The sequence below is a fragment of the Rhodamnia argentea genome, chromosome 3, assembly GCF_020921035.1.
Source record: "Rhodamnia argentea isolate NSW1041297 chromosome 3, ASM2092103v1, whole genome shotgun sequence".
NCBI classification, from domain to species: Eukaryota; Viridiplantae; Streptophyta; class Magnoliopsida; order Myrtales; family Myrtaceae; genus Rhodamnia; species Rhodamnia argentea.
In genome coordinates this window covers 8,491,778-8,512,995 of record NC_063152.1, presented here as the reverse complement: position 1 = coordinate 8,512,995, position 21,218 = coordinate 8,491,778, and the positions used below count along the sequence as shown (strand labels likewise).

At 49.6% G+C, this 21,218-nt stretch overlaps 2 protein-coding genes and 2 pseudogenes across 2 annotated transcripts; 1 reads left to right on the top strand and 3 right to left on the bottom strand.

The window, feature by feature from the left end:
- LOC125314374 overlaps positions 1–21,218 on the top strand; it is a 413,124-nt pseudogene that overhangs the window by 161,789 nt on the left and 230,117 nt on the right.
- Positions 3,143–4,304, bottom strand: LOC125314044. Its single transcript, XM_048275501.1, has 2 exons — positions 3,974–4,304; positions 3,143–3,858 (listed from the first exon to the last, which is right to left on the bottom strand). Exons 1-2 carry the CDS (start codon positions 4,302–4,304, stop codon positions 3,143–3,145), a joined length of 1,047 nt encoding a protein of 348 aa, XP_048131458.1.
- Positions 8,116–12,061, bottom strand: LOC115732069 (annotated as a pseudogene).
- LOC125314043 lies at positions 17,958–19,668 on the bottom strand. Its single transcript, XM_048275500.1, has 3 exons — positions 19,206–19,668; positions 18,458–19,092; positions 17,958–18,320 (listed from the first exon to the last, which is right to left on the bottom strand). Exons 1-3 carry the CDS (start codon positions 19,666–19,668, stop codon positions 17,958–17,960), a joined length of 1,461 nt encoding a protein of 486 aa, XP_048131457.1.

The window sequence follows — 21,218 nt, the reverse complement described above, 5'->3', positions numbered from 1 at the left end:
ATATGCGGCTCGCTCATCTAGCTCGATTTCTTCATAACTCGGGACATGAGCGGGGTCCGGTTCGTATTTTCTTAACATCGACACGTGGAATACATTATGCACACGAGCCGGTCTTGGCGGTAACGCAAGACGATATGCCGATTTCCAATCCGCTCCAAAATCTCAAAAGGCCCAACATATCTAGGGCTCAACTTTCCCTTTTGCCAAAACGGGATGTCCCTCTCATAGGCGACACCTTCGAGAAAAACATGATCGCCCACTTGGAATTCAAGAGGTCTACGCCTCCTATCTGCATAGCTCTTACGGCGACTACGAGCGGTTCTCGGTCTGTCTCTGATAACTTTGACCGCTTCCATAGATTGTTCCACCAACTCGGGACCGGTGATTTTCCTTTCACCTACTTCGTCCCAACAAACCGGCGTTCGACACGCTCTACCATACAACGCTTCAAATGGTGCCATCTTGATACTCTGCTGAAAGCTGTTGTTGTAGGCAAACTCAACCAAATGCAATAGCTCTTCCCAACTGCCCTTAAAATCCAAAACACACGCTCTCAACATATCCTCCAGTGTCAGTATCGTCCTTTCGGACTGGCCATCTGTCTGTGGATGATAGGCCGTACTAAACTGCAGCTTCGTTCCTAAAGCGGTCTGCAGACTCTTCCAAAAGGTGGCGGTGAACTTAGGGTCACGATCCGAGGTGATCGTCACCGGCACTCCATGCAATCTCACAATATGCCTCACATAAAGCTCTGCATATCTATCCAAAGCGAAGTCTTTTCTCACTGGAATGAAGTGCGCCGACTTCGTCAATCTGTCGACTACAACCCAGATTGAATCATGCCCTCTCTGACTTCTTGGCAACCCCATCACGAAGTCCATCGTGATATGCTCCCATTTCCACTCCGGAATCTCCAAAGGCTGCAGCAAACCTCCAGGTTTACAATGCTGCGCCTTTACCTGTCGACAGGTCAAACACTTAGCCACATGCTTGGCTATATCCGCTTTCATGCCATTCCACCAGTAGTGTTGCTTCAAATTCTGATACATCTTCGTACTTCCAGGATGGATACTATAAGCGCTACGATGTGCCTCCGATAAGATATCCTCCCTTAAACTTTCATCGACCGGCACAACTAGACGTCCTCTAAACTTCAGTATCCCATCCTCGGCCACTTGAAAATCGACCCTTCGCTTAGCTGGGTCCACTTGAAGGATCTTCTGAATAGTAGGGTCCGTCGATTGCAGGGCTTTTATTCTAGCCCGCACTTCTGGCTCAATTCTCAATGTAGCTACAAGACTCGACAGACGACTTATCTCCAACTTAAAGTCCGAGTCTCTCACTTCCTCAAGTAAACGCCATTCATGTACACACAATTGAGCAATCGCCGATTTTCTACTCGGGGCATACGCAACCTTATTCGCCTTGCCCGGATGATATAGGATCTCACAATCATAATCCTTAAGCAGCTCCATCCATCAACGTTGCCTCATGTTTAACTCTTTACGAGAGAACAGGTACTTTAAGCTCTGATGATCGGTATACACCCGAAAACTTTCTCCGATCAAATAATGCCTCCCGATCTTCAAGGCGAACACGACCGCAGCCAACTCTAGGTCGTGCGTCGGATAGTTTAACTCGTGGGGTCTCAATCGGCGAGACGCATAAGCTACTACCCTTCCATGTTGCATTAGCACGCAACCCGGACCTCTAAGAGACGCGTCACTGTAGATCTCGAATCCTCCAGGACCAAACGGAATAGTCAACACGGGAGCCGTAGTCGACTTATGTTTAAGCTCTTGAAAACTACACTCACACTTGTCTGTCCATTCAAACTTCATATCCTTCTTCAGTAGCTTAGTTAAAGGTGAGGCTATAGCTGAAAATCTTTCCACGAAACGTCTATAATAGCCTGCCAAACCCAAGAAGCTTCTGATCTCCGTCACCGTCTTCGGTCTTGGCCAATCCATAATCGCCTCGATCTTCGATGGATCTACTTCAATTCCTTCTCCAGAGACCATGTGGCCTAGGAACGCCACACGAGTTAACCAAAACTCGCACTTGCTAAACTTCGCATAAAGCCGATGTACCCTTAGAGTTTCCAAAACTACCCTTAGATGTTGCTCGTGCTCCTCTAGGCTCTTCGAGTACACTAGAATGTCGTCTATAAATACGATCACAAAGAGATCCAAGAACTCTTTGAACACCCCGTTCATCGAGATCCATAAAAGCAGCGGGAGCATTCGTCGGGCCAAACGGCATCACTTGTGAACTCATAGTGTCCATAGCGCGTCTCGAATGCCGTCTTCGGTATATCTTCTTTCCTTATCCTCAACCGATGGTAGCCTGTCCGTAGATCAATCTTAGAAAACATTGATGCTCCCTGCAACCGATCGAACAGATCATCAATCCTAGGCAGTGGGTATTTATTCTTTATCGTCATTTGATTCAACCGCCGATAGTCTATACACAACCTCATCGATCCATCTTTCTTCTTGACAAACAATACGGGTGCTCCCCACGGCGACGCACTAGGGCGGATAAATCCTTTATCCAACGGTTCTTGCATTTGCACCTTCAGTTCCTTCAATTCTGACAACGCCATCCTATACGGCGCTTTAGAGATTGGCTCCTTCCCCGGAGCTAACTCTATTACAAATTCTATCGCCCTTTTCGGCGGTAAACCAGAGCGTTCTCGAGGAAAGACATCCGGAAACTCGCGAACTATCGCGATGTTCTCAATCTTCGGTTCCTCAACCGATACATCCATTACGGTCGCCAAATACCCTTCGCATCCACTTTCCAACGGACGCGTCGCTTCCAACGACGAAATCAACAAGGTTGAGGTTCCACCCCGACTCCCAACAAATTCAAAACCTATTCCATCCAACGGGTTAAACCGGATGGCCTTACGATAACAATCCACTACAGCCTTTTGCTTCATCAACCAATCCATCCCCACGATCGGATCAAAGTCATACATTTCCAGCACAATCAAGTCTATTCTACCCTCATGTCCATCTATAACCAGCCTACGATTAGGACATCCATTTGCAGCCACTACACTATCCTTTAAAGGTGTAGAAACCTTAAAAACAACATCCAATGGTACTACACGCAAATCAGCCACTTAACAAATTTATCAAGAACAAACGAATGCGTAGCACCTCGGATCAAACAAAGCATAGGCGACTTGATTATGCAAGAGGACCGTGCCTGTAACGGTCGGCGAATCCTTCGCCTCCTCACGGGTGACAGCAAACACCCTTCCTTGAGCCTGTGGACGATTCTGGAAGTTTTGTGGCGCGGCTCCCCTTAGCGGTACTCTCGGTTGTGGCGCCTGCCTTCCTAGCCGCCTCTGCGGGCGATCCTTCACCCGATGGCCCAGCTGGCCACATCCATAGCGAGGCTCCATTCCTAAACGGGCATGGACCAGGTCCATGTCTCGGTGACACGAGGCGCACACCTCATTACGGCGGAAAACGGGTTTATTGATCGCTCCTCTGCGATTGGGTGGGATGTTATGTCTGCCCCCATACATAGGCTTCTTCCCTTGCCTCTTCTCAAATCTACTTGAGGATCCAAACCGCGACCCGGATGCGGCAGTTCTCTCGGCTAAGTCTCGCTCCACTATCGGCGCCCTCTCATAAAGGTCATCATAGTCCCGAAGGTTGAACGGCGCTAGAATACTCTTAATCTCGGGCTTTAGTCCGTCCCCGAACTTTCGAGCCCTATCCTCGGGGTCCTCAATCAACCTCGGGGCATACTTAGACAATTCCGAGAACTTAGCTTCATATTGGTCGACAGTCATTTGATTCAGGCGGAGGCGGAAGAACTCAGCCATCTTACGCTCTCTAGCTGTCCTCGAGAAATACTTGCTATTAAAAGCCTCCACAAAGGTATCCCACATCGGGACCGTGCCTTCGGGAAAATTCTATCCTTGATGACTCTCCACCAAGTAATGCGGCGTTACCCTCTAGTTGATAAACGGCCGGGACCACCTTATCCTCATTAGAACATCTAAGCAAGTTGAACACTTTCTCCAATCCTTCAATCCATTGGGTGGCGACCTCGGGGTCTCCGCTTCCGGTGAACTGCGGTGGCTTCAACTTCGGAAACTGTTCCACCATCTTTTGAGCCTTACGATCCTCCACTACGCCCACAGGTGGCACATCCACCGGCGGAATTGCAGGTGGAGCTACGGGTGGGGCTCCAACAGCAGCGGCGGTAGCGGCATTTTGATTCCTTATCTGCTGCCCTATCAACTCCCCCATAGCTCCTAAAGCTTGCATAACCTCTGCCATAGTCGGCTCTTGCCGAGCCGGACCAGCTGCGGGAGGTGCAACGGGAGGTCTGCTCCAACATCAGCGATCTCATCTACCAGCCTCACAGGCCTCCTTCGGGGTGCCCGAGGTGCTCTTCTACCGCGCCCGCTCATTACGCAGAAATGATGCGGAGTCCCGCTTACCCCAAAGCAAAACGCGGTCAGAAGGCGACCCCAAAACTTAACACTCAAATAACAATCACATGCATAGCGATAAAAGTCCTACTAACTATCCCATATCCCATCGCTCCTTATTACTCCGGGCCAATGACCGGATGGATCGGGCGGACCTTGCTCTGATACCACCTTGGGCGGGGATGTCACGCCCCGACTCTCGAACCCGCGACATCTCTACCAAACCGCCACGAGGTCACGAAGGATAACGTCCCGGGCGCGTTATCGACCTTTCAATTATATACGCATGCGGAAACGGTTTACTCCCCGACAACATATAAACAAACAGGGATAGCATAGCGGGAGATATACACCAAGGCAGATAATCCAAAGTAACAAATACAGTCACCGGACAGCAGATGAGTCTTAACCCTACTGAGTTACGTAAATACATATAACCCCACACTTCGGGGCAGCTCACTAAGACCTCAAAATGTTACTAGTTCAGATAAGGTTTACTTCTCATATACTCCAAAAGACTACCCTCATAACCTGGCCTTGGTATCCATAAAGTTCCATCACTTGGGACTCGAAAAATGGTTCCCACAACGGGGTGAGATATAAATCTCGGTGAATCAAGCCTAAGCTCGGTTAGGACACCGATTCGCCCAAAACATCCTAACCACGAGCATTATAAAAATCACGATATAACCATATATCCAACAATCATATCACATCACAATAATCACCCACATGCATACTTACCAGCCTTGAGCCACGCATAATGCAATGCTCGACTCCACTCAACAGCCACATTAGGCAACCAACCGAACACGCATCATACTCACAAGCATACACTGGACACCACACAAGTCCATTTATTAACGATGATCGCGCCCTCGGCGCACGGTGATGAGGATCTACGCGACCGGCGTGATCAACTCTCACAAACAATGCGCTCCCGCATTCTTCCGGCGGGGACCGGGCTACGTTCCTTTTCCCTCTCGGCAACGGCTACTACAAGCGGTGTATCTAGTGCACTCGCACGGCACGGCAAGTAGGCATCCCTATACGGGGCGTCGGTCCATCACAAGCTGCGACCGGCATCCGATAATCCCTTAAAACCGTACGTACCATACGGGGCATGAATTATCGTGCTTCTGGCAAGTCGTGTGGTTCCATAAAAATGGTACGGTGTGTACTATGAGTACAGACGAACTTGCCAGGAAAACCCATCATCGTTCCTTTATATGACCATACAAAGACACCCGACACATCAATCAATTTATTCTCTTTGATTTAGGCCGGATGCTCACACGTACGTGCTCAAAGACTCGGCCCAAGGCCATTTTCATGCTAAATTATGTCTTTGATCTTGCACACGGTCATATGCATATGCAGACCGCCAAATAGACACTGCAAGGATACACGGGACAATTAACTCCCAAACAAACACCAAATCACTCAACGAGCATTTAGGGTACTCAAATCAACATTTCAACACGGCGATCCGCCCATACAAAGTCATCGATTCAACACGAATTAACCAATTCGATTAGGCCACATAAAGGCTCAATTTCGTGCCGGTCATTAATTAGCCAATTCGATTTATAATCGCCAATCGATCGCTCGTCTTTAACCTATCACTCGCTCGCGATCAAATCACCACATACAATCAAATTCATTTAACAACAATTAACCACAAACAATTCTAACTTAATCGATTATGGTCATTTAGCCTAAACCGGGTTTCTAACTAATCCGACCATAATCAAATCTACCTAAATTCCCTATCGACTAGCTAACTAATTCTAGGCGCAATTAGCGCCCTAACCAAGGATTAGGGTCAACTCACCAAAAACACTGTTCACGCCGGAAACACTGTTCACGCCGGAAACACTGTTCACCGCGGTATCTTTTCGGCGACACTGTTCACGGCCGAAAACAAGTGACGAGTTCGGCGGTGAAATCGCTGCAAACGGCAGCAGCTCGGCGATTGGAGGTCCGGCGAGCGACGGAAGCTGAAAAACAGAATTAACGGAGGTAAAACAGGGAAACCGGGCTGAATTTGGAGGAAAAACGATCTCGCGGGCTGAGGCGAGGCTGGGGAAGGCTGGGGGACTTACCTACAGGTCAAGGACGACCTTCGGGACCAGCTAGGGGCGGCGGACGGTGGCCGGAAGCAGCGGAACAGCAGCTGTACAGATCGCGCAGAAAACAGAGGAAAAGCGGGCGGAGCAGGGGAGGTCCGATCGAGGCTCAAATCGGGCTCTACGGGCGGCGGCCGACCACCACAAGTTCCGAGGGACAAGATAGGACTCTAAGGAGGTCGTTGGTGGCGGTGGTGAGCGGCGGAAGACGGCGGTTTGAGCTGGAACAGAAGCAAAAACAGCAAAACCCGAAAACAGGGGTTGTCGGTTTCCAGGGCGGTTCGCGGCGGTTACGGTGGACGACGAGCAGCGGGGTTGGGTCGGGATGGTGGTAAGGAGGTTGGTGGACGTTGCTGAGGTGGGGGTTGGCTTTGATGGTGTCATGAACGACCGGAGGAGGAGCTGGAAGTCTCGGTTTCGGGGGCGCCGAAACAGAGCGGGGCTTCCGCGGAGCTGGGCGATGTCGCAACGATCAGAGAAGAGAAGAATAAGAACAAGAAGAAGAAGGAGAGAAGAAAGAGGGGTCAAGTGGGGGGGGGCAAGCGGCGGACAAAAGAAGAAGGTGGGGGAAAGAGAGAGAGTGAGTGGAGATAAAGAAAGGAAGGGATAATCATGTGGGTGAGTGGAGGGAATAAGAGAGAGAGAGAGTGGCAGAATGGTGAGTGGATTAGTGGTTGGGAAGGATAAGTGGGGTGGGTTTCGCACGAAAGGAGGAAGCAAAAGAGAAAGAGAAAGGGAGGGAGGGAGGGAGTGTGGGGCGGAATGATGAAATGGGGAAATCACATGGGGGGAGGGGCCGGCTTCCGGGGCGTCACAACTCTCCCCACCTTAGAAAATTTCGTCCCCGAAATTATAGTACGATCACGATTCTTCAAAAAGATAAGGATAGCTACTCTTCATAACTTCTTCGTTCTCCCATGTAGCTCCTTCGGTTCCGTGATGTTGCCAAACCACTTTGACTAGCGGAATCGTCTTACTCCGGAGCACTTGTTCTTTCCTATCCACGATCCCGACCGGGCTGTTCCACATATGCAGCTCGCTCATCTAGCTCGATTTCTTCATAACTCGGGACATGAGCGGGGTCCGGTTCGTATTTTCTTAACATCGACACGTGGAATACATTATGCACTCGAGCCGGTCTTGGCGGTAACGCAAGACGATATGCCAGATTTCCAATCCGCTCCAAAATCTCAAAAGGCCCAACATATCTAGGGCTCAACTTTCCCTTTTTGCCAAAACGGGATGTCCCTCTCATAGGCGACACCTTCAGAAAAACATGATCGCCCACTTGGAATTCAAGAGGTCTACGCCTCCTATCTCGCATAGCTCTTACGGCGACTACGAGCGCTTCTCGGTCTGTCTCGATAACTTTGACCGCTTCCATAGATTGTTCCACCAACTCGGGACCGGTGATTTTCCTTTCACCTACTTCGTCCCAACAAACCGGCGTTCGACACGCTCTACCATACAACGCTTCAAATGGTGCCATCTTGATACTCTGCTTGAAAGCTGTTGTTGTAGGCAAACTCAACCAAATGCAATAGCTCTTCCCAACTCGCCCTTAAAATCCAAAACACACGCTCTCAACATATCCTCCGCAGTCTGTATCGTCCTTTCGGATCGGCCATCTGTCTGTGGATGATAGGCCGTACTAAACCGCAGCTTCGTTCCTAAAGCGGTCTGAGACTCTTCCAAAAGGTGGCAAGTGAACTTAGGGTCACGATATGAGGTGATCGTCACCGGCACTCCATGCAATCTCACAATATGCCTCACATAAAGCTCTGCATATCTATCCAAAGCGAAGTCTTTTCTCACTTGGAATGAAGTGCGCCGACTTCGTCAATCGTCGACTACAACCCGGATTGAATCATGCCCTCTCGACTTCTTGGCAACCCCATCACGAAGTCCATCGTGATATGCTCCCATTTCCACTCCGGAATCTCCAAAGGCTGCAGCAAACCTCCAGGTTTACAATGCTGCGCCTTTACCTCGCCGACAGTCAAACACTTAGCCACATGCTTGGCTATATCCGCTTTCATGCCATTCCACCAAGTAGTGTTGCTTCAAATTCCGATACATCTTCGTACTTCCAGGATGGATACTATAATCGCTACGATGTGCCTCCGATAAGATATCCTCCCTTAAACTTTCATCGACCGGCACAACTAGACGTCCTCTAAACTTCGAGTATCCCATCCTCGGCCACTTGAAAATCGACCCTTCGCTTAGCCGGGTCCACTTGAAGGATCTTCGAATAGTAGGGTCCGTCGACCGCAGGGCTTTTATTCTAGCCTGCACTTCTGGCTCAATTCTCAATGTAGCTACAAGACTCGACAGACGACTTATCTCCAACTTAAAGTCCGAGTCTCTCACTTCCTCAAGTAAACGCCATTCATGTACACACAATTGAGCAATCGCCGATTTTCTACTCGGGGCATCTCGCAACCTTATTCGCCTTGCCCGGATGATATAGGATCTCACAATCATAATCCTTAAGCAGCTCCATCCATCAACGTTGCCTCATGTTTAACTCTTTACGAGAGAACAGGTACTTTAAGCTCTGATGATCGGTATACACCCGAAAACTTTCTCCGATCAAATAATGCCTCCAGATCTTCAAGGCGAACACGACCGCAGCCAACTCTAGGTCGTGCGTCGGATAGTTTAACTCGTGGGGTCTCAATCGGCGAGACGCATAAGCTACTACCCTTCCATGTTGCATTAGCACGCAACCCAGACCTCTAAGAGACGCGTCACATCGTAGATCTCGAATCCTCCAGGGACCAAACGGAATAGTCAACACAGGGAGCCGTAGTCGCCTTATGTTTAAGCTCTTGAAAACTACACTCACACTTGTCTGTCCATTCAAACTTCATATCCTTCTTCAGTAGCTTAGTTAAAGGTGAGGCTATAGCTGAAAATCTTTCCACGAAACGTCTATAATAGCCTGCCAAACCCAAGAAGCTTCTGATCTCCGTCACTGTCTTCGGTCTTGGCCAATCCATAATCGCCTCGATCTTCGATGGATCTACTTCAATTCCTTCTCCAGAGACCATGTGGCCTAGGAACGCCACACGAGTTAACCAAAACTCGCACTTGCTAAACTTCGCATAAAGCTGATGTACCCTTAGAGTTTCCAAAACTACCCTTAGATGTTGCTCGTGCTCCTCTAGGCTCTTCGAGTACACTAGAATGTCGTCTATAAATACGATCACAAAGAGATCCAAGAACTCTTTGAACACCCTGTTCATCAGATCCATAAAAGCAGCAGGAGCATTCGTCGGGCCAAACGGCATCACCGTGAACTCATAGTGTCCATAGCGCGTCCCGAATGCCGTCTTCGGTATATCTTCTTTCCTTATCCTCAACCGATGGTAGCCTCGTCCGTAGATCAATCTTAGAAAACATTGATGCTCCACGCAACCGATCGAACGGATCATCAATCCTAGGCAATGGGTATTTATTCTTTATCGTCATTTGATTCAACCGCCGATAGTCTATACACAACCTCATCGATCCATCTTTCTTCTTGACAAACAATACCGGTGCTCCCCACGGCGACGCACTAGGGCGGATAAATCCTTTATCCAACGGTTCTTGCATTTGCACCTTCAGTTCCTTCAATTCTGACAACGCCATCCTATACGGCGCTTTAGAGATTGGCTCCTTCCCCGGAGCTAACTCTATTACAAATTCTATCGCCCTTTTCGGCGGTAAACCAGGCAGTTCCCGAGGAAAGACATCCGGAAACTCGCGAACTACTGCGATGTTCTCAATCTTCGGTTCCTCAACCGATACATCCATTACGATCGCCAAATACCCTTCGCATCCACTTTCCAACGGACGCGTCGCTTCCAACGACGAAATCAACAAGGTTGAGGTTCCACCCCGACTCCCAACAAATTCAAAACCTATTCCATCCAACGGGTTAAACTGGATGGCCTTACGATAACAATCCACTACAGCCTTTTGCTTCATCAACCAATCCATCCCCACGATCAGATCAAAGTCATACATTTCCAGCACAATCAAGTCTATTCTACCCTCATGTCCATCTATAACCAGCCTACGGTTAGGACATCCATTTGCAGCCACTACACTATCCTTTAAAGGTGTAGAAACCTTAAAAACAACATCCAATGGTACTACACGCAAATCAGCCAGCTTAACAAATTTATCAGCAACAAACGAATGCGTAGCACCCGGATCAAACAAAGCATAGGCGACTTGATTATGCAAGAGGACCGTACCAGTAACGGTCGGCGAATCCTTCGCCTCCTCACGGGTGACAGCAAACACCCTTCCTTGAGCACGTGGACGATTCTGGAAGTTTTGTGGCGCGGCTCCCCTTAGCGGTACTCTCGGTTGTGGCGCCCGCCTTCCTAGCTGCCTCTGCGGGCGATCCTTCACCCGATGGCCCACCTGGCCACATCCATAGCGGGCTCCATTCCTAAACGGGCATGGACCAGGTCCATGTCTCTCAGTGACACGCATCGCACACCTCATTCCGGCGGAAAACAGGTTTATTGATCGCTCCTCTGCGATTGGGTGGGATGTTATGTCCGCCCCCATACATAGGCTTCTTCCCTTGCCTCTTCTCAAATCTACTTGAGGATCCAAACCGCGACCCGGATGCGGCGGTTCTCTCGGCTAAGTCCCGCTCCACTATCGGCGCCCTCTCATAAAGGTCATCATAGTCCCGAAGGTTGAACGGCGCTAGAATACTCTTAATCTCGGGCTTTAGTCCGTCCCCGAACTTTCGAGCCCTATCCTCGGGGTCCTCAATCAACCTCCGGGCATACTTAGACAATTCCGAGAACTTAGCTTCATATTGGTCGACAATCATTTGATTACGGCGGAGGCGGAAGAACTCGGCCATCTTCCGCTCTCTAGCTGTCCTCGAGAAATACTTGCTATTAAAAGCCTCCACAAAGGTATCCCACATCGGGACCGTGCCTTCGGGGAAAATTCTATCCTTGACGGCTCTCCACCAAGTACTGGCGTTACCCTCTAGTTGATAAACGGCCGGGACCACCTTATCCTCATTAGAACATCTAAGCAAGTTGAACACTTTCTCCAATCCTTCAATCCATTGGGTGGCGGCCTCGGGGTCTCCGCTTCCGGTGAACTGCGGTGGCTTCAACTTCGAAACCTGTTCCACCATCTTTTGAGCCTTACGATCCTCCACTACAGCCACAGGTGGCACATCCATCGGCGGAATTGCAGGTGGAGCTACGGGTGGGGCTCCAACAGCAGCGGCGGTAGCGGCATTTTGATTCCTTATCTGCTGCCCTATCAACTCCCCCATAGCTCCTAAAGCTTGCATAACCTCTGCCATAGTCGGCTCTTGCCGAGCCGGACCAGCTGCGGGAGGTGCAACAGGAGGTGCTGCTCCAACATCAGCGATCTCATCTACCAGCCTCACAGGCCTCCTTCGGGGTGCCCGAGGTGCTCTTCTACCGCGCCCGCTCATTACGCAGAAATGATGCGGAGTCCCGCTTACCCCAAAGCAAAACGCGGTCAGAAGGCGACCCCAAAACTTAACACTCAAATAACAATCACATGCATAGCGATAAAAGTCCTACTAACTATCCCATATCCCATCGCTCCTTATTACTCCAGGCCAATGACCGGATGGATCGGGCGGACCTTGCTCTGATACCACCTTGGGCGGGGATGTCACGCCCCGACTCTCGAACCCGCGACATCTCTACCAAACCGCCACGAGGTCACGAAGGATAACGTCCCAGGCGCGTTATCGACCTTTCAATTATATACGCATGCGGAAACGGTTTACTCCCCGACAACATATAAACAAACAGGGATAGCATAGCGGGAGATATACACCAAGGCAGATAATCCAAAGTAACAAATACGGTCACCGGACAGCAGATGAGTCTTAACCCTACTGAGTTACAGAAATACATATAACCCCACACTTCGGGGCAGCTCACTAAGACCTCAAAATGTTACTAGTTCAGATAAGGTTTACTTCTCATATACTCCAAAAGACTACCCTCATAACCTGGCCTTGGTATCCATAAAGTTCCATCACTTGGGACCCGAAAAATGGTTCCCACAACGGGGTGAGATATAAATCTCAGTGAATCAAGCCTAAGCTCGGTTAGGACACCGATTCGCCCAAAACATCCTAACCACGAGCATTATAAAAATCACGATATAACCATATATCCAACAATCATATCACATCACAATAATCACCCACATGCATACTTACCAGCCTTCAGCCACGCATAATGCAATGCTCGACTCCACTCAACAGCCACATTAGGCAACCAAGCGAACACGCATCATACTCACAAGCATACACTGGACACCACACAAGTCCATTTATTAACGATGATCGCGCCCTCGGCGCCACGGTGATGAGGATCTACGCGACCGGCGTGATCAACTCTCACAAACAATGCGCTCCCGCATTCTTCCGGCGGGGACCGGGCTACGTTCCTTTTCCCTCTCGGCAACGGCTACTACAAGCGGTGTATCTAGTGCACTCTGCACGGCACGGCAAGTAGGCATCCCTATACGGGGCGTCGGTCCATCACAAGCTGCGACCGGCATCCGATAATCCCTTAAAACCGTACGTACCATACGGGGCATGAATTATCGTGCTTACGGCAAGTCGTGTGGTTCCATAAAAATGGTACGGTGTGTACTATGAGTACAGACGAACTTGCCAGGAAAACCCATCATCGTTCCTTTATATGACCATACAGCACACCCGACACATCAATCAATTTATTCTCTTTGATTTAGGCCGGATGCTCACACGGACGTGCTCAAAGACTCGGCCCAAGGCCATTTTCATGCTAAATTATGTCTTTGATCTTGCACACGGTCATATGCATATGCAGACGCCAAATAGACACCGCAAGGATACACGGGACAATTAACTCCCAAACAAACACCAAATCACTCAACGAGCATTTAGGGTACTCAAATCAACATTTCAACACGGCGATCCGCCCATACAAAGTCATCGATTCAACACGAATTAACCAATTCGATTAGGCCACATAAAGGCTCAATTTCGTGCCGATCATTAATTAGCCAATTCGATTTATAATCGCCAATCGATCGCTCGTCTTTAACCTATCACTCGCTCGCGATCAAATCACCACATACAGTCAAATTCATTTAACAACAATTAACCACAAACAATTCTAACTTAATCGATTATGGTCATTTAGCCTAAACCGGGTTTCTAACTAATCCGACCATAATCAAATCTACCTAAATTCCCTATCGACTAGCTAACTAATTCTAGGCGCAATTAGCGCCCTAACCAAGGATTAGGGTCAACTCACCAAAAACACATTCACGCCGGAAACACTGTTCACGCCGGAAACACTTGTTCACCGCGGTATTGTTCCGGCGACACTGTTTCACGGCCGAAAACAGTGATGTGAGTTCGGCGGTGAAATCGCTGCAAACGGCAGCAGCTCGGCGGTGGAGGTCCGGCGAGCGACGGAAGCTGAAAAACAGAATTAACAGAGGTAAAACAGGGGAAACCGGGCTGAATTTGGAGGAAAAACGATCTCGCGGGCCGAGGCGAGGCCGGGGAAGGCTGGGGGACTTACCTACAGGTCAAGGACGACCTTCGGGACCAGCTAGGGGCGGCGGACGGTGGCCGGAAGCAGCGGAACAGCAGCTGTACAGATCGCGCAGAAAACGAGGAAAAGCGGGCGGAGCGGGGGAGGTCCGATCGAGGCTCAAATCGGGCTCTACGGGCGGCGGCCGACCACCACAAGTTCCGAGGGACAAGATAGGACTCTAAGGAGGTCGTTGGTGGCGGTGGTGAGCGGCGGAAGACGGCGGTTTGAGCTGGAACAGAAGCAAAAACAGCAAAACCCGAAAACAGGGGTTGTCGGTTTCCGGGCGGTTCGCGGCGGTTCCGGTGGACGACGAGCAGCGGGGTTGGGTCGGGATGGTGGTAAGGAGGTTGGTGGACGTTGCTGAGGTGGGGGTTGGCTTTGATGGTGTCATGAACGACCGGAGGAGGAGCTGGAAGTCTCGGTTTCAGGGGCGCCGAAACAGAGCGGGGCTTCCGCGGAGTCGGGCGATGTCGCAACGATCGTAGAAGAGAAGAATAAGAACAAGAAGAAGAAGGAGAGAAGAAAGAGGGGTCAAGTGGGGGGGGCAAGCGGCGGACAAAAGAAGAAGGTGGGGGAAAGAGAGAGAGTGAGTGGAGATAAAGAAAGGAAGGGATAATCATGTGGGTGAGTGGAGGGAATAAGAGAGAGAGAGAGTGGCAGAATGGTGAGTGGATTAGTGGTTGGGAAGGATAAGTGGGGTGGGTTTCGCACGAAAGGAGGAAGCAAAAGAGAAAGAGAAAGGGAGGGAGGGAGTGTGTGGGCAGAATGATGAAATGGGGAAATCACATGGGGGAGGGGGCCGGCTTCCAGGGCGTCACAACTCTCCCCACCTTAGAAAATTTCGTCCCCGAAATTATAGTACGATCACGATTCTTCAAAAAGATAAGGATAGCTACTCTTCATAACTTCTTCGTTCTCCCATGTAGCTCCTTCGGTTCCGTGATGTTGCCAAACCACTTTGACTAGCGGAATCGTCTTACTCCGGAGCACTTGTTCTTTCCTATCCACGATCCCGACCGGGTGTTCCACATATGCAGCTCGCTCATCTAGCTCGATTTCTTCATAACTCGGGACATGAGCGGGGTCCGGTTCGTATTTTCTTAACATCGACACGTGGAATACATTATGCACCTGAGCCAGTCTTGGCGGTAACGCAAGACGATATGCCAGATTTCCAATCCGCTCCAAAATCTCAAAAGGCCCAACATATCTAGGGCTCAACTTTCCCTTTTTGCCAAAACGGGATGTCCCTCTCATAGGCGACACCTTCAGAAAAACATGATCGCCCACTTGGAATTCAAGAGGTCTACGCCTCCTATCTGCATAGCTCTTCTGGCGACTCTGAGCGCTTCTCGGTCTGTCTCCGATAACTTTGACCGCTTCCATAGATTGTTCCACCAACTCGGGACCAGTGATTTTCCTTTCACCTACTTCGTCCCAACAAACCGGCGTTCGACACGCTCTACCATACAACGCTTCAAATGGTGCCATCTTGATACTCTGCTGAAAGCTGTTGTTGTAGGCAAACTCAACCAAATGCAATAGCTCTTCCCAACTGCCCTTAAAATCCAAAACACACGCTCTCAACATATCCTCCAGAGTCAGTATCGTCCTTTCGGACCGGCCATCTGTCTGTGGATGATAGGCCGTACTAAACTGCAGCTTCGTTCCTAAAGCGATCTGCAGACTCTTCCAAAAGGTGGCAGTGAACTTAGGGTCACGATATGAGGTGATCGTCACTGGCACTCCATGCAATCTCACAATATGCCTCACATAAAGCTCTGCATATCTATCCAAAGCGAAGTCTTTTCTCACTGGAATGAAGTGCGCCGACTTCGTCAATCTGTCGACTACAACCCAGATTGAATCATGCCCTCTCCGACTTCTTGGCAACCCCATCACGAAGTCCATCGTGATATGCTCCCATTTCCACTCCGGAATCTCCAAAGGCTGCAGCAAACCTCCAGGTTTACAATGCTGCGCCTTTACCCGCCGACAAGTCAAACACTTAGCCACATGCTTGGCTATATCCGCTTTCATGCCATTCCACCGGTAGTGTTGCTTCAAATTCTGATACATCTTCGTACTTCCAGGATGGATACTATAACTGCTACGATGTGCCTCCGATAAGATATCCTCCCTTAAACTTTCATCGACCGGCACAACTAGACGTCCTCTAAACTTCAGTATCCCATCCTCGGCCACTTGAAAATCGACCCTTCGCTTAGCTGGGTCCACTTGAAGGATCTTCCGAATAGTAGGGTCCGTCGACTGCAGGGCTTTTATTCTAGCCTGCACTTCTGGCTCAATTCTCAATGTAGCTACAAGACTCGACAGACGACTTATCTCCAACTTAAAGTCCGAGTCTCTCACTTCCTCAAGTAAACGCCATTCATGTACACACAATTGAGCAATCGCCGATTTTCTACTCGGGGCATCTGCAACCTTATTCGCCTTGCCCGGATGATATAGGATCTCACAATCATAATCCTTAAGCAGCTCCATCCATCAACGTTGCCTCATGTTTAACTCTTTACGAGAGAACAGGTACTTTAAGCTCTGATGATCGGTATACACCCGAAAACTTTCTCCGATCAAATAATGCCTCCGGATCTTCAAGGCGAACACGACCGCAGCCAACTCTAGGTCGTGCGTCGGATAGTTTAACTCGTGGGGTCTCAATCGGCGAGACGCATAAGCTACTACCCTTCCATGTTGCATTAGCACGCAACCCGGACCTCTAAGAGACGCGTCACTGTAGATCTCGAATCCTCCAGGACCAAACGGAATAGTCAACACAGGAGCCGTAGTCGCCTTATGTTTAAGCTCTTGAAAACTACACTCACACTTGTCTGTCCATTCAAACTTCATATCCTTCTTCAGTAGCTTAGTTAAAGGTGAGGCTATAGCTGAAAATCTTTCCACGAAACGTCTATAATAGCCCGCCAAACCCAAGAAGCTTCTGATCTCCGTCACTGTCTTCGGTCTTGGCCAATCCATAACTGCCTCGATCTTCGATGGATCTACTTCAATTCCTTCTCCGGAGACCATGTGGCCTAGGAACGCCACACGAGTTAACCAAAACTCGCACTTGCTAAACTTCGCATAAAGCCGATGTACCCTTAGAGTTTCCAAAACTACCCTTAGATGTTGCTCGTGCTCCTCTAGGCTCTTCGAGTACACTAGAATGTCGTCTATAAATACGATCACAAAGAGATCCAAGAACTCTTTGAACACCCTGTTCATCGGATCCATAAAAGCAGCGGGAGCATTCGTCGGGCCAAACGGCATCACCGTGAACTCATAGTGTCCATAGCGCGTCCCGAATGCCGTCTTCGGTATATCTTCTTTCCTTATCCTCAACCGATGGTAGCCTGTCCGTAGATCAATCTTAGAAAACATTGATGCTCCCTGCAACCGATCGAACGGATCATCAATCCTAGGCAGTGGGTATTTATTCTTTATCGTCATTTGATTCAACCGCCGATAGTCTATACACAACCTCATCGATCCATCTTTCTTCTTGACAAACAATACTGGTGCTCCCCACGGCGACGCACTAGGGCGGATAAATCCATTATCCAACGCTTCTTGCATTTGCACCTTCAGTTCCTTCAATTCTGACAACGCCATCCTATACGGCGCTTTAGAGATTGGCTCCTTCCCCGGAGCTAACTCTATTACAAATTCTATCGCCCTTTTCGGCGGTAAACCAGGCAGTTCTCGAGGAAAGACATCCGGAAACTCGCGAACTCATGCGATGTTCTCAATCTTCGGTTCCTCAACCGATACATCCATTACGGTCGCCAAATACCCTTCGCATCCACTTTCCAACAGACGCGTCGCTTCCAACGACGAAATCAACAAGGTTGAGGTTCCACCCCGACTCCCAACAAATTCAAAACCTATTCCATCCAACGGGTTAAACTGGATGGCCTTACGATAACAATCCACTACAGCCTTTTGCTTCATCAACCAATCCATCCCCACGATCGGATCAAAGTCATACATTTCCAGCACAATCAAGTCTATTCTACCCTCATGTCCATCTATAACCAGCCTACGGTTAGGACATCCATTTGCAGCCACTACACTATCCTTTAAAGGTGTAGAAACCTTAAAAACAACATCCAATGGTACTACACGCAAATCAGCCCGACTTAACAAATTTATCAAGCAACAAACGAATGCGTAGCACCCGGATCAAACAAAGCATAGGCGACTTGATTATGCAAGAGGACCGTACCAGTAACGGTCGGCGAATCCTTCGCCTCCTCACGGGTGACAGCAAACACCCTTCCTTGAGCCTGTGGACGATTCCGGAAGTTTTGTGGCGCGGCTCCCCTTAGCGGTACTCTCGGTTGTGGCGCCCGCCTTCCTAGCTGCCTCTGCGGGCAGTCCTTCACCCGATGGCCCAGCTGGCCACATCCATAGCAGGCTCCATTCCTAAACGGGCATGGACCAGGTCCATGTCTCTGGTGACACAGACTGCACACCTCATTCCGGCGGAAAACAGGTTTATTGATCGCTCCTCTGCGATTGGGTGGGATGTTATGTCTGCCCCCATACATAGGCTTCTTCCCTTGCCTCTTCTCAAATCTACTTGAGGATCCAAACCGCGACCCGGATGCGGCGGTTCTCTCACCTAAGTCCCGCTCCACTATCGGCGCCCTCTCATAAAGGTCATCATAGTCCCGAAGGTTGAACGGCGCTAGAATACTCTTAATCTCGGGCTTTAGTCCGTCCCCGAACTTTCGAGCCCTATCCTCGGGGTCCTCAATCAACCTCGGGGCATACTTAGACAATTCCGAGAACTTAGCTTCATATTGGTCGACAGTCATTTGATTACGCGGGAGGCGGAAGAACTCAGCCATCTTCCGCTCTCTAGCTGTCCTCGAGAAATACTTGCTATTAAAAGCCTCCACAAAGGTATCCCACATCGGGACCGTGCCTTCCGGGAAAATTCTATCCTTGACGGCTCTCCACCAAGTACGGCGTTACCCTCTAGTTGATAAACGGCCGGGACCACCTTATCCTCATTAGAACATCTAAGCAAGTTGAACACTTTCTCCAATCCTTCAATCCATTGGGTGGCGGCCTCGGGGTCTCCGCTTCCGGTGAACTGCGGTGGCTTCAACTTCGAAACCTGTTCCACCATCTTTTGAGCCTTACGATCCTCCACTACGGCCACGGGTGGCACATCCACTGGCGGAATTGCAGGTGGAGCTACGGGTGGGGCTCCAACAGCGGCGGCGGTAGCGGCATTTTGATTCCTTATCTGCTGCCCTATCAACTCCCCCATAGCTCCTAAAGCTTGCATAACCTCTGCCATAGTCGGCTCTTGCCGAGCCGGACCAGCTGCGGGAGGTGCAACGGGAGGTGCTGCTCCAACATCGATCTCATCTACCAGCCTCACGGGCCTCCTTCGGGGTGCCCGAGGTGCTCTTCTACCGCGCCCGCTCATTACGCAGAAATGATGCGGAGTCCCGCTTTACCCCAAAGCAAAACGCGGTCAGAAGGCGACCCCAAAACTTAACACTCAAATAACAATCACATGCATAGCGATAAAAGTCCTACTAACTATCCCATATCCCATCGCTCCTTATTACTCCGGGCCAATGACCGGATGGATCGGGCGGACCTTGCTCTGATACCACCTTGGGTGGGGATGTCACGCCCCGACTCTCGAACCCGCGACATCCCTACCAAACCGCCACGAGGTCACGAAGGATAACGTCCCGGGCGCGTTATCGACCTTTCAATTATATACGCATGCGGAAACGGTTTACTCCCGGACAACATATAAACAAACAGGGATAGCATAGCGGGAGATATACACCAAGGCAGATAATCCAAAGTAACAAATACGGTCACCCGACAGCGGATGAGTCTTAACCCTACTGAGTTACAGAAATACATATAACCCCACACTTCGGGGCAGCTCACTAAGACCTCAAAATGTTACTAGTTCAGATAAGGTTTACTTCTCATCTACTCCAAAAGACTACCCTCATAACCTGGCCTTGGTATCCATAAAGTTCCATCACTTGGGACCTGAAAAATGGTTCCCACAACGGGGTGAGATATAAATCTCGATGAATCAAGCCTAAGCTCGGTTAGGACACCGATTCGCCCAAAACATCCTAACCACGAGCATTATAAAAATCACGATATAACCATATATCCAACAATCATATCACATCACAATAATCACCCACATGCATACTTACCAGCCTTGAGCCACGCATAATGCAATGCTCGACTCCACTCAACAGCCACATTAGGCAACCAACCGAACACGCATCATACTCACAAGCATACACTGGACACCACACAAGTCCATTTATTAACGATGATCGCGCCCTCGGCGCCACGGTGATGAGGATCTACGCGACCGGCGTGATCAACTCTCACAAACAATGCGCTCCCGCATTCTTCCGGCGGGGACCGGGCTACGTTCCTTTTCCCTCTCGGCAACGGCTACTACAAGCGGTGTATCTAGTGCACTCTGCACGGCACGGCAAGTAGGCATCCCTATACGGGGCGTCGGTCCATCACAAGCTGCGACCGGCATCCGATAATCCCTTAAAACCGTACGTACCATACGGGGCATGAATTATCGTGCTTCTGGCAAGTCGTGTGGTTCCATAAAAATGGTACGGTGTGTACTATGAGTACGGACGAACTTGCCAAGAAAACCCATCATCGTTCCTTTATATGACCATACAAGACACCCGACACATCAATCAATTTATTCTCTTTGATTTAGGCCGGATGCTCACACGGACGTGCTCAAAGACTCGGCCCAAGGCCATTTTCATGCTAAATTATGTCTTTGATCTTGCACACGGTCATATGCATATGCAGACTGCCAAATAGACACCGCAAGGATACACGGGACAATTAACTCCCAAACAAACACCAAATCACTCAACGAGCATTTAGGGTACTCAAATCAACATTTCAACACGGCGATCCGCCCATACAAAGTCATCGATTCAACACGAATTAACC